The sequence below is a fragment of the Falco rusticolus genome, chromosome 4 (assembly GCF_015220075.1).
Source record: "Falco rusticolus isolate bFalRus1 chromosome 4, bFalRus1.pri, whole genome shotgun sequence".
NCBI classification, from domain to species: domain Eukaryota; kingdom Metazoa; phylum Chordata; class Aves; order Falconiformes; family Falconidae; genus Falco; species Falco rusticolus.
Genome location: NC_051190.1, coordinates 106,437,737 through 106,452,283, shown reverse-complemented (window position 1 = coordinate 106,452,283; position 14,547 = coordinate 106,437,737). Strand labels below are relative to the sequence as shown.

The 14,547-nt window shown below is 36.1% G+C and overlaps 1 protein-coding gene across 3 annotated transcripts in view; it reads left to right on the top strand.

Moving 5' to 3' along the window:
- The window catches only part of KCNH8 (potassium voltage-gated channel subfamily H member 8), a 195,573-nt gene that overhangs the window by 56,093 nt on the left and 124,933 nt on the right, over nt 1-14,547 (top strand). For all 3 annotated transcript variants that reach the window (XM_037386756.1, XM_037386755.1, XM_037386757.1), the window contains exon 2: nt 7,497-7,730. In XM_037386756.1, coding sequence (XP_037242653.1) covers nt 7,497-7,730 — 234 coding nt within the window. The remainder of the gene's footprint in view (nt 1-7,496; nt 7,731-14,547) is intronic.

Genomic DNA, 14,547 nt, shown 5'->3' with positions numbered 1-14,547 from the left:
AATGATGAATGTTTCTTATATATATAAAACAAGAGAATGTAAAAGCAACATGTGATATTTTCTTACACTGGTAACTTTCTTTTGCGTACAGTCTGCTGTACCGCAGTATTTTTCCCATGGTTACTTCCAAAGGCGAAATAAATTTTCACAGAATCTACATGTTTCAAGTGATAAGATGAAACTTTCTAAACAGTAGGTAAATAGTTCTTCCACAAATCAACACACTGTAAAGAAATCCAGTTCCTTATTTCCACTATAGTAGGCATCAGGATATTTTCCAAGCCCCTGAGCTACCACTTCATAATCAATATAGTCTAATAAGAAGAAACGAGCATTAGATTTCAAACAGGCAGGAACATGATATTTTAAAGGCATTTCACACCAGGTTAAAAATGTATAGCTTAAGTTCTTCCTCACAGGTGTGCAGGAATAACGTCTCACCAATCTATTTCCTGTATTCTTCCACTAGCTCTGTTCGCAGCATCCATAACATCTGCCTGCTTGGATATATTGCAACATCAGTAGCAGTACATACACTGAGGGCAAATATCCAAAGGGCTATCCACTACAGTAGTAGTATAAGCAGGTTCATCAGGCAGGATACTTAGTAAAGGCATGTGTGGGACACTGAAACCATGAAATACGACGCAGTGGTGAAAGTCTGGTATGCCTGTAAACTGAGTAATCAATTGTGTGTGACATTAGTGCTTAAACCAGCTGTAAACAAATGAGCTTTCAACTCTTTATTTTATTCCTATTTCAGATAGATGATAAAGGAAGGTATGGACAGGATCACATTGGTAAATGTTTGACAAGGATGTGGCTCTTTAAAATGTTTCTATTCAGGAGGACTGTTAATCTGCAAACCTTTCTCTTGGTTGAACACTTGACACCAACTCATGATCCCAGGCTCTTAAACAATTAGACTATATGATATGAGAACTCAATGTGTCGGCCTGACTTACAGCAATTCCATTTCTACCATTCCAGGTGAATTTTAAATTAACAAAACAGACGGGGGAAAAAAGCAAATTTAATATAGCTAGGTTACACAAATGGCCCTTCTGCCTGGTGGGTGAACTTAAAATTTCCATGTATTTTATTGGAGAAACTGCAAAACACACTTCCTTTAGAGGCAGGAATCTTTGCTCTCCAGTGGGCATCCACAGAAAACACCAAGCAGCAGCTGAGCTACCTTGGTAGACAGAGGGTAGTTCTGTTTACCAAGTTAGACAGAACTCTAGTTACCCAGAGGTAGTTCTGCTGGGTAAACGAGCACCTTCAGTTCCCATTGAGACCCTTCTGGATGACACTGTGTTGTGACAGTGTGCCGGTGACTCATGAGTTGCTGTGTCTCTTCTCTGCTGATGTCTTCTTTTTTCTGTCTTTTCCATCGGCAAGTGGTGCTTCACTTGTAGGAATGCCTTTAAAACATTGCACTAGCATGGATATATTTGATAACTGCATATATATCAAACATTTCAATGCCTATAAAACATTGCACTAGCATGGAAATATTTGATAACTGCAACATACCATTTTTAATTATGTCAGCACTGTGTGCTAGCAGTCACCACGCAATTAGTAACACAAACAAAGCTTACCAAATAGAATGTAATAATTTTTTACTGAAAAAATAAATTTTGTTAAAATCTACACAGCTTAAGGGTAGGAAAATAAATACTTAATTGCAACCTTGATTCACCTTAGTCTAGTTGATTTAAACTGTTGTTGCACTTAACATATGTGTAATGTGATTTTGCAATTCCAGGTACATATAAAGAAAAAAGTGAAAATACATATCTGAGACTGGTTAGCATTTCCTTTTGAGGAAAAGATGTAGATTTATGCTGGTGGAGTTTAATTTGCTAGAACTTCAAAGCCATCTCTTCCAAAAGTTCCTCTCCTTTACTGTAGTTTATCCATTACAATTGCACTGTTTTTTGATTTGAAAGGTGCTCTGAGCTGATAAACAAGCAGTAACAGCATTGGTACTATTTGATCAAAGTCCTTCTGAGTCCTTACACTTTAGAGTTCAAGTAGATGCAAATCAGATTGAGAATAGAAAAGCAATAGGAACATATACAGAGATTTCTAATGGAAGAGTAAATGATTCCCCCCTGCCCAGAATCTTAGAGCCCATTTCACCGTGAGGGTTATTTTTTTGCTTTTGCTTTTTATTTTGTTTCCCTCTGCTACTGTCTGGCTTTTTTGTCTGCTTTGTTCTAGGAATAGGTGCTTTGATTGGTCATGAAGAAAGCTGCAGTCAGTATTCTAGTATTGACCTGGTGCACTAATGGCACTGAAGGCTGAGTCTGAGATCGTTAAACACCAAGTCTCTTAAATGGCTTATGATCTGTGTTTATCAATAAAACTAGGAGGTGATTTAGCAACCAGATGTCCAAGTTTTGCTTAGATGTCTCTAAGCTGAACTGCATTACAAATTAACTCTCTTTGTAGCTATAAATATTGTATATAGTAAAGCATTTTCACTGTCAGGCTAAATATTATTGTAAATGCAAAGTGAAAGGTTGATTTCTTAGCTGCTGAACTCAGAACTTTACATAATGGTAATGCAGGTTAAGTGGGAGCTATGGCAGCTTACCCTTGAGCTGAGCCCATAGAGCCAGGTATTTCAGACATTATTTTTGTTTTTCACACTCTGAATTTGTAACTGTTAGCCAATTTTATAAATAAGTTTCCTTATTAATGTCAGCCTTTATTTGAAAAGACATGGCCAATTAAATCAATTATATAGCTTACAGCGAAGGGTCCTTTGTTCATCAGTCCACACTTGCAGTTTATTATGCAATAGTTTTACCTTTTATTGTACTACTGTAAATTTACTGGAATATAATTTTTTTTAGTGAAGGATGTGAAGAAGTACCAGTGTAATCAACTTTCTTTCTGAGTCACTTAGATCTGGATAAATTTTAACCTTCCATTAATGACCCAGTTAACTGCACTGAGGTTTTCAAGAGGAACCTTAATATTTGAAAGTTTATACATTATAAAATCATCTTGGTCTCAGTCATATTAGAAGGACAGTAGTTGGTAAATGAGCTCGAACTCTAATTAGACTCACTTGCATCTAAATGTGCTGAAAAAAGCTAAATGTTCTCATGTGCAATATTTTAATCTTTCAGTTAGGTAATCTTAACTGTTAACATGGTCATGTTCTGTAATAGTAATTTGTGTGAACCTGGAATGCGACTTCTCTTGTGAAGTTGCCCATGTAGCAACTGTGGAATCACACTGAAATGTAGTAAATCCTTTTATCCAGAAGAATTTATGGACTGTTCTCCATTTGATAGAGTGACTAATATGAGTCACTTGTTTAATTACTGCAGCTTCTTCAATTGCTAGGGATTTTTTTTTGTAGTTTTTTTTTCCTTCCTTTTTAATTCATAAATAATTTAATATTTAAAATTAGTGTGGTGGTTGGCTGTACTCAGTTGTACAAGAAGTCAGATAGATGTTCTCCACTGGTAAAGATGAAGACTTGCAGAAACCATCTGGACTTTGAAAGGAACTGTTACAAGAATCGGGGAAGGCCAATAATGAAATTTATAGCAGACATAGCTACAGTATTAAAGCAAAAACCCTTTTGTCATTTTTTTGCTAAATAAGATGACAGTAAGATTTATCAAGGGAGTGCTGAGTTTAATTGTAATATTGTCTCATTACAAACAGTCAGATAAATTGTGTGCATTAATTATGAAGCAGAGACTTGCATAATAGCCTTTTCCTTTAATTATCTCAATTCTAAAATTCTGTCATGGGACATTTAATGAACCTGTCTCTCTGTATCAGATGGTATGTGATACAAATTTATTCTGTTTCTTAGATTATAATTTCTGGTTTTCAGGTCATTGAAACAGGGCAACAGCGTGTGAGCTTGTGATTGAAGGTGTAGTTAGTTAGCATGGTTCTGGTTCAGCTTGTTTAATTGTCCCTGATTTTATATTATGTGTCTGGCAGAGGTTTCTGGAAACCATGCTAGTCTTCTGTTGGTGAATGTCCCATCCACTCCAATATGTCCTGCTTCCAAAGCAAATGCAGGTGTGCAAGTTGCTAATATTCTTTGTATCACACTTTCATGTGAAAAAAAGTGATTTGGTCATCATAGAAAATGAGCTCAAAGGAAAACAAGGATAGTTGAAACAAATCTGCTTTTAAATTGTGCTGAATATTTGTGGAATACCTCTGTCATATTCATCTGTCTCTGCTGACTTGCTGCTAAATGAAAAGTTTGTGAATGTTCTTGGATTTTTTTGTGTCTAAGGTTCTTGTCCTATTCTTTAAGAGAAGCACTTTTAAATCGTCCTCTATGCTTCACACATAGGCTTGAATATACAAGCAAGTATTTTTATCCAAAGCTAATATACGAATACACAATGTAATTATTTTTATTTAATTTGCATAAATGTATAGCACTTAATTTCTGAGTTGAAAACTGCTACTCGTGGTTTTGTCAAAATCCATTCTTTCAGGTTGTTCACAGATTTGCAGCAGTCTATGTTGTTGCAAATTCCCTGTACTCCTAAACAGTCCCAAAGGCTCAAGGTTACATGTTTTTTAATAGATCATAAATTTAGCTTGAATGTGTTTTCTTGTAAAAAACAAACAAACAAACAACCCACAACCCAAAAAACATCCTACCAGTAATCTAATACTGTTTCCTGATCAACCAACCCAAATAAAATAACTTGATATTCAGGCTGATGTGCTGAACTATTAATACGGAATTCAACATTCATTCTTCCTACTCTGGATTTTTTTTTTGATCTAGCAAGCTATCACTGAAGATCATAGCATTAAATGTTGGGTTTGTTATTTGTTTCACACTGTAGCCTGAATGATATAAATTTCACCCTCAGTTCTTGTTTTTTGAATTATTATTTGATGCCTTATGTGCCCTAGGAATAGCAAGTGATATTGAAGATTCCAAGCTATGAAAATAAATTACAGAAGTAAATAAATTTTTAACCAGAATATTTTAACATATGAGCTTTTTTTAAATTGCTTTGTGTAATAATTAAATGTTAATTATCACTTAATAAATATTACTGAAGAATTTGATTATACACATAATTATTGGATAAAATTATGTTGCTTGATCCTTAAATATCACAAGGAATTTAAAAAATAAATTATTAAAGTACATCCCTTAGTCTACTAGTTTGGGATTACAGGTTTATCTTTCATCGTTTCATTTGAACTTCAGGTTGAATATAATTTTCACTGGGTTGACTTTTAAAAGTAAATTGGTTTTTTATATGAATGCAAAAGTAACCAAGAGTATTCTGGGCTTATTTGTATGTAGATAACAGCAGAGTTTGACTGTCTTAAATTTTTCATAAAATGATTATAAGCTTGGTAAGCTCCAGTGTATTCCTGTTCATAATGATATTCAAACACTCCTACACTCTGAGAGCATCCTCCCTATCCTTTCTGTCCTGGTGTTCCATATTCTCCTTCATGCAATTCACAACAATCAGAATTAATAAATAAATAAATAAATAAAAATCTTTGCATCACAAAATTATATCTTAAACAACAAGAAACCCAGGAGGAAATTAATTTGATAGCTACAGAAGCATTTGGAACGTATGATCTGCAGGTCTTGCACTGTAGCACCATCATTAAACTGCACTACAAGCATATGATTTTAATTCTTTTGGCAGTGTGGGGATTTAGTTTTGTGTTGACAGGGGGAGCAGCATGTCAGTGCATGAATGATAATGATACATATTCCCTAGTTAGGCAAATAAAAATGACCAGCTAAATCAAGCACTGCACTGAACCAGAATGCATTTTTAAATCAAATTATTTGGCAAATGAGAAAAGTCTGTTTTAATAGAAAAATCATTTATTGAAAGACTTTAATTAATTTTAAACAAAAGGTGAGTGAATGAAGTAAAGCTTAAGAGCAAGTTGATCCTTTAAAAAGCCTCGGCATTGTCATTAGAATACTGAAACCTTAGCAGTATCGGCCATAATATTTTATCCCTTGGGTAAATAAAAGGGTAAGGTAGCTGAAGTTATTGAAATTTCATGGATGTAGAACTCCTGTGATAGTTCAAACTGAAATGGACCTACGCTCCCTCTATTTTGCTTTTTGAATTCTGTCTCTACCTTCCCTGTTCATGAATAATATATCACTGTATGGGGATTAGGCATATCAACCTGAGTTTTCCATTGAAATAGTTCATTATTTCTCTTTCAATTTATGAATATTTATCAAGGGATTCTGGGTTATTTAATAGTATTTTCCCTTAATGCATACCCATGAATCCCCATGCACATAAGTCTGAAAAATGAGAGTTATTTGTCTTGGGACTAAACTGCTCCTAAGCTCCTGCTAGCAAGCTGCAAGGTAAACATTCCTTAATAAGCAATAGGCAAAAAATAGTCTTTCCTCCCTCGATGTGAAATGTAGACAGATTCCTCCCATAAAACTTTCCCTCCACCACTTCAAGATAAAGAAACACAAGCAAAAATAATGTATAAGAACTTCATATATTATCTGGAAAGGGTCTCCATGCTAATTTAAAAAGACCATAAAGTGCTAGAGCTCTTGATGTAAGCTGGTGATGAGAGTTTAAGAAGGGAAAAAACCTTCAAAGACACTTCTACAAAGGATAGAAATGAGCTATTAGGCTGCAAGATTTGTGAAGGATTTGAACTCAGACTGGAACATTGCTTTTTGTTGATTGATCTCCATGTCAATATACTCTTCTTGAATTTGTCATACATCTTACACACATGAAAATGTATAAAATGCATTAAGGTGTAACAGGATGTTCAATCTTTGATGTGCTTGTTTCATATGGGAGAAGTGTGGTAGGGCTCTGGAAGACAACTGATAGTGCTTTTGGGTGAAATCTTTTTCCCTCAAAAAAAAAAAAAGGGGGGGGGGGGGCAAAAACAAACTACAAACAATTTCCTATAGTCCCAGAATGTCTCTCAACTCTACTTTTATGGATTCCCTTGAAAAATTATACAGAATAAATTAATTTGAGTGTCGCTAAAGATCATCTTTAGTTTACTGAGAGCATAGAGGGATTCGGGTTTTTTAAGATATAGCTGTGCATGTTCAGACTGCGGAGTAGTTTGAGTGGGAGCATAACAGCACCTTTGAAATATCTCCAAAGCTTCCATGTTTGTCACCAGTCTTTGGTCAAGTGGTTGTTTTAATGTGCTATCATCCATCTCAGAGACAGTTATCATAAATTATTCCTTGAGGATGCAGTGAGGCAAGCTGTACGTAGCCATGAGGAACCATCTTATGAAGATGTTTTGTGAGCTGTAAAACTTGACTTTCAGACTAATGGTCTAAAACCAGAATTTGAATTGTGTTTTGCAGGCAGTTGGGACTTCACTTTTAAACGCCATGTCCAGTTGTGCCTTTCTATGAACCTAAAGGAAGTGTTACGTCAAATGATGTAGAAATCAGACTGTAATTCTTGTTTCACTTTTGTGTTCTTCTACAGATAGTAACTTCATCCTTGCAAATGCTCAGGTGGCTAAGGGATTCCCTATTGTTTACTGCTCAGATGGCTTCTGTGAGCTTGCTGGATTTGCACGAACTGAAGTCATGCAGAAGAGCTGCAGCTGTAAATTTTTACTTGGTGCTGAAACAAATGAGCAGATGATTGTTCAAATTGAGAAATCACTGGAGGAAAAGGTAGAGTTCAAAGGAGAAATCATGTTCTATAAGAAGAATGGTAAGTTTTTCTTTCCTGTTTTGTTAGTCCCAAAGAATGAAACTTAGCATTAATGCATATGATATATAGTATGCATTTTTATGTAATGATTTTTTATGTCTATAATCAGTCCTACAAGAACAGATTTCAATAAAGACAGTTCACATTGAGACTACGTTTATATCAATATTACTGATTATATGTAAGTATATGACAAGTCACAAAGATGCATAGAACAAATTTAGGATCCTAAACTGCATGATGAGACACCGTGTTATCTGCACTCAGTGTGACATGGCATTTTCTACTTTTTCACGTATTGCAGTTCTTACCCTTAACTGCTGAAACTTAAATTAAAAAATTAATACTCACCATATGGTAGACCATGACTCTGTACAATTTTCAGTCCCATCAACAAAATGCTCAGCCACTATATTTCAATGCAATAATAATGATTTTCAAGAAGTGGGTAAGTACTTTAAGTAAAATTTATATTTAAGTATGCATCGTCACATTAAAAAAACATTTCTGGGCATTAAGCAACTCCATCGACTTCAGTAAATTTCAGGTTGCACCATCAAAGCTTTCACTCCTGTGGTAGGGCATTTATAAGGACAGTTTCATAGTCAAGATGAATGAGCCATGGAAGCAAGCACCCCACCATGCACACTTACCAGCTTGTTTCATTTATATCAGGTTCTTTAGTGCACCTGTGCTGTAAGCATTTACGCTGCCATTGTTCATGTGATCTTCAAACAGTTGACACTAAGTGTGAGATACTGACAGGACTGCAGCCGCCTTAGTGATATCGGAGCCTTCACATGTGTTTAATGATCCATGGGTTCAATGGATCCATGGCTGCTTGCCGAGTATCACCTTTTGTTTTATTATAAGGCTAGAATTTCTAGGCATACGTTTAGACCATGTGTCGTCTTCATAGATTCTACTCACGTCTTTACTAATGAAACATTTTCCCCTCAAATATTACTACTATTATATTAGATATTTTTAAAAGCTATTTTCTAAAAGTAACTTTTTTTTTTTACAAGAAGATAGTCGGTGATTTAGAATCTTAGAAGACAGCTTCGCTTTCCGTAACATATCAAAAAGAGAAACGTTGCTTAGATGGCTTGTATTTATGTCTGCTGTTTTTCACAGTGTTAAGTTTTGAAGTTATTCTGAAGATGCTGCTAAATGCTTCCTTCTCTTGTCTTTTTGGGGAGGCTTGGAGGTGGTGTTTAATGTTGGGGTTTTTGCATTTAGAAGAGACTCCTATAGTTCCTTGAACTTATGTTTTATGAAGGTTATTCAAAGAAAGTAGTTTCAAATTTGTAGATCATGTCTTGAGTATAAGGAAGAATTATTTTAATCTGGAAGGATAGGAGCTGCTTTTCTCAAGTATTGTACAGTGATGAGTGGGCATGGTGAGACCAGATTTCAATGTATGTAAAAGAAAGAAGTAAAGCTAACACATTCATTTCACTGTCTTGGTCCTAAATGATAAATTGTGATTCCTTTGCACTATGAAAGGGTGTTTCAAACCTATAATAGAAACGATTAATGCAGGCAGAAAGAGATTGCAGGTCAATTTGCTTAACAGTAAAGTAACTGAACCACAGATAAATAGATTAAGAGAAATTGATTAGGATAAAAGATTTCCCACAATCTATCCTACTTGCATCCCTGTGTACAGTTTGACGGGAAGCCATTCCAAGACATTTTCTGAGTATGAATAAATTTGCCAGGATGCCTATTATATTTTTCATTCTCATGTATTTCTGTACCACTGGGAAACAGAAATGAATAGGTATAAAAATAACATGAGACTGTTCTTGAATAAAAGCAAAATTTATCTTAAAAGTAATTTTGTTTTTTCAACAGAGCTGCAAATTGCAGACACCAAATTTGGTAAATGACCCATTTTAACTAAATGTTTCAAGTCTGGAGTTGTGTTGGGTTTTTCACAGAAGAAAAATTGAACTTCTGAAGCTGTTAGTCTTATTCAACATTGGCAGAAAAAAAAAAAAAAGAGAAAGAAAAAAGTCTTTGCTATAGAAAAATGTTTAAAAAATATTTGAAGAAAGAAGAACTTTGGCAATAATCACCCCAAAATGACTGTATGGATACCTTCAGGCTTACCCGATACAGAAAATAATTGTCAGTTAGGCTAGTATAGTCTATATATGGTGTAGTATAGTTAGGTATAGTCAGGCCCGGTATAATGCCAGGAACGGAGGTCAGTGGGAGACAAGTAACGAGCAATGCCTAGTTGTCACAGGGTTGCACTTCAGTGTCCCAGTAGGACTTCAGGGTGTCAGACTAAAACTGGGTATCTGGCTTTAGTCCGCTATTCAGAGGTACAGCCTTGCTCTGTAGGCCTAGCTATAAGACCAAATGTACACTTCAGGGATAAATCCAGGGATAGAAGTTGAGCTTCAGGGATAATTCTGAGCTCACAGAATAGACTGACACCCCTCAGCATCCTTCTTAAAAGCTTAATAATGAGCACAACGTTATGATAAGAAATGACTGTGAGGGAAACGGTTATATGAATGCAGTAACTTATTCTTGCTTTCTTATCATACAATCACAGGATCATAGAATGGTTTGGGTTGGAAGAAAACAATCCTCCTGGAATGACTAGAAGTGTATAGGACTTTTATTCATGTGTGGGTTTTTTTAATGGATCCTTAGAATAGGATAAACAGGCTGTACCTTCTCATCCAGGATGTTTTCTGCTGTGTTAGCACAGAGCAGTATTAGAACTGTGGCAGCAGTAACAGCAGCTTGAGAGAAGTCTTTTGAAAATAGCACTCAAAATACACTTTTCGTGATATTTTCAGTATTTATTTTGGTTCCTTATCCAGTTCTAACTTTTCATTTATCAGAGCTATATTGGTTTTTTGAAGACAGAAAAGCAAACTATTAAAAGACAAGGAATTTTATGATTGTTGCCTTCTTCAGAAAGTTTTAAAATTCTATAGCTTAGGAGCTGATTTCTTAAATGATTTTTTTTCCTCTTACTCTTTCTACACTTCCTTCAAAACATCTGCAATGAATTAAGTTGTCAATTATGATAATGGAAATGCAAAGTAACCTTTTTGAATTCAAGTGAGTTGTGAGAAATGAACTCAATCCCTGGATCTCTTTTTCAGAGTAATCTAAAAGCAGAAGGACACTATGCTACAGAACTACATTTAGACAAACCCTTCTTTTTCTCCCTGCTGGACCACTGCAAAAATTTATCAATAGCAAGTACATGTAGTTAATGAGCTCCTAATAATCCCCCAAGATGAAGTACAGTTAAGCTGCAATGTGGATTTTTCCCTTACTGTTACAGTCTAAGATGATGCTACAATAAACCCTATAATCATTGACTTAGTCCAGTCTAAACTGTCCATCTGCTGCTGCTGAGAAGGTCACACCTTGATTCACTGATGACCTCATCAGATCAATTTCCGATGTTTCAAAAATCAGTTTGTAGTGTTTCAAAAGAGATTTGTTCTTACGCACACCCTCTGAAGACCTGCACTGGTTCTACAACCTTCCTTCACTGAAAGGAAATTGGCCTCTTTCTGTGTCCGCGTAGCTTGTGTGAAACACTACGTAATCAGCCACAGCCAGTTCAGATTTACGGATGTTTGAGAGGCGTCACTGTGGTGCCTGTATTACCTGTGCACCCCAACAACAGGGCTGTTTGGGCAGATTTTTGTGGGCAATTAAAAATCCCTGCTGTAAGAGGACTGGAGCGAGTGGATGCTGCTGGGACCACCATCACAAGTTGCCTTAGGACCTGGCTGCATGCAGAGTTGCTTCATCTGCGATAGGCCACTTGGACTCAAGGGACACTTTGCACTTTGTCATCTTCCACAAGTAAAATGAATTAAACACTTTCTGAGGTATGTCTTAGGCATGTGCCTTGTAGTTCTTGGCCCCTAAAGATTTGGTAAGTAAATGATAAAGTCAGGAAGGCACAATATAGTTATTTTGCTTTTTTTTTTTTTTTTTGGTGTGTTTTTTGTTTTAAGAGTTGGTATGATTAAAGCAAGGTATTTTGGGGCTTTTCTCATCAGTGTAGGAGAATATGTGTTTTAATAACTCTGTATGATTATCTGGAAGGTCAGGACCAAGGTATTATTTCAGATGAGTGGAACATGAGTAGAGTAAGGGTGAAAGTCAGAGCCTCTTACTGACTTACTAGATACCATCAGGTAAGAGGCCATTTGAAGTCTAGGTGTAGCAGTGTTCTCGCACGAGCAGCAATGACAGCCAGAGGCAAATGAAATAAGCCTCAAGCTATGAGACATCATCTATATAGCCTCTGCCATGGCTGCAGCTGAATAATGCGGCTACAGAATAACGAAGGCTCCATTACATTATTTGCAGTTAATGCATGACTTGTGTTAAGGAAACGAAGAAAGCTTTTTTTAGATGATGAATTTAATCTTATTTAAAATTATAGAAGATTTAATTAATTATAAGTAAATTTAAGGAAAATTAATTTCCTTTAAAATGAAAGAAAATCAGGTTTTCTTAAAGCTTTTCTTCCCTACAAAAAGTATTTTGCTCGTTGCAGGAATGGTATCCCTTTTTTCCAACAAGAAGTTTTAAAACCTGCTTTTAATGGTTGTCTGAAAACATCTTGTAGCATTTTGAAACAGGGGAGTTGTATGGTACATTTTTAATATGAACTTTGTTTTAAAAATCTCCTGAAACCCACCATGTCTTTGGGAAATGTTAAGCCCAGCAGTTAGAGAAGAGGCATTTCTTAGAATTTTCTAACTGGAGGGGGGAGGGAAATTTCCATACAGGGACATCAATTTTCTAGTGACGTCTAGTTGCTAATGTAGAGGAAGTCCCTTGACAAGTTGCTTAGCAGGATAGTTCGCAGCAACATGACTTCAATTCTGGTCTGCCTTAAAAATGTGGCCTAAAAATAAGAAAGCTAAAAAGCTTTTGTGGTTGTTTTGCTCACATTATCTAAATTACAGAACAAAATACAGAAGGGAAATAAAAAGAACAAGCAACACTAAAAAATTAATCTGGTGGTTATACATAATTGCAATTACATGAGCCATAAGCAATAATTGGTATCTTTATAAAAACATCCTCTTTTTTCTTTTTTTTTTTTTTTTTTTCCCTTTTTCCTTTTTTCTTCCCCCCCTTCCACATAGCTCAGTAAACTTTAGGAATTTTCAGTGATCTTGGGAAAGCCTTTCTCTTAAAAAGCAGTATAGTTTGGGACATAGAGAGAAGGCATGTCCTTATTTTCCTCTGTTTCACAGAAGACAGAATTTTGGTCTCCTTTTCTCCCCGAACACTTCATTTGATTGAACGATGGCCTCTGGTGAAAGATAATGTATAGTCTTGAAGTGTGTAGGTCCCAGCTTCTGCAGCAGAAGAGGAAGACGTGCCAGAGAGCTCTGGCTTAAACTCTGCAGAGCCTCAGGTAAAGCAGTCAGCAAAACCCTACAAGGAGACAAAACCGTTCAATTAGAAGGAAAAAAAAAAAAAAAAAGTAAAATCCCATGTGCAATGTGATCTGATATATCCTAGATCTTTTGCTGCAATTTAATGACACCTCAACAAGATTGCTGCTTACTGACTGACAGCGCTGATACTTCGTTCTGATGGCACTCACGGTGACATTGGCTAATAGTTTCTTTCAATAGCAAAATGATTTATTAAAAACATAATTCACTGGGAAAAGATTTGTTCTCCTAGAAGCACGCTGATAAGTAAATAAATCTGTATGAGAGTTTCCTGCTGTTTATTGCATTGTTGCAAAGTGATGGGCCCTTCATCGCTTACAGATGCTGACAGATTAGTGTTTCCATACAGGCATGCTAGGCTTCCAGCTGCACTTAGTATGAATGGCTGGTAGTAATGCTTGTATGCACTTTTTTAAAAAAAGATATATTTCATTATGCTGCTTTCTATACATCTGTTTTTTAGGAGAAGATGTAGGTGGGGATGTTTGTACTACATCAGACCAGTCACGCTTCAAATTTTCTCACAATTTTATAGCCACACTGAGGCTGCTGATAGGCTACATTTTATTTTTATGAGTTTTTAAATCAAACTTGAGCCAAATAACTTCTGTCCCCGTGCTTCATCATGAGGTAGGCTGTTCTTTTGTTAAAGAAACATCAAAGCACCATTTCTCCTGATGACTACATGCATCTCTTCTGCTGACATTTTCTTGTTTTGTTCCTGATCCCCAAATTCACATGAAGGATCATAGTGCAGACTATTTGCCACCTCCTGTGCTGAAAATTGCAATGAGTCCTTGCATTAGCTCCATAGTTTTTTGAGAGAGTGTCAGGAAGCTCATGTTAAAACTGTCTATTGAACCCTCTCACTGATTTGACTGGGGAGTTGCAAAAGCAGTCTGATTTTATAGAGCAATTAAGTAATTAAACGGTTAAAACCTACTTCTTTCCAACTGGTGGGGTAACTATAATTCTTTTCACTGAGCAGGCTCAGAGTCTGTTTACAGCATGTGCTCACATGGATTCGAGTGGTGAACTGGGAAGATTAATCTTCTCTACAGCGTTATGTAATTCCTCAGTGTGTGTTTCAAAACCCTTCTGTACAAAACCCATAAAACTGGCAGGACAGAGGTATCAATCCAGGTCCATGACCTGACCCTTTCTCAGGTCCCAGCGTTAGCCCCTGCCTTCCAGAAAGGTGCCAGTGGGCAGCATGCCAACAGCAGGTTAAAGCTCTAGAATCGTGGGCTCAACAGAAAATCTTCGAACTTGCTTAAAACCTGCTGATTAGTACTAACAGATAAAACTAAAATAATAGACAGAGACTATACTGGCACTGATTAAGC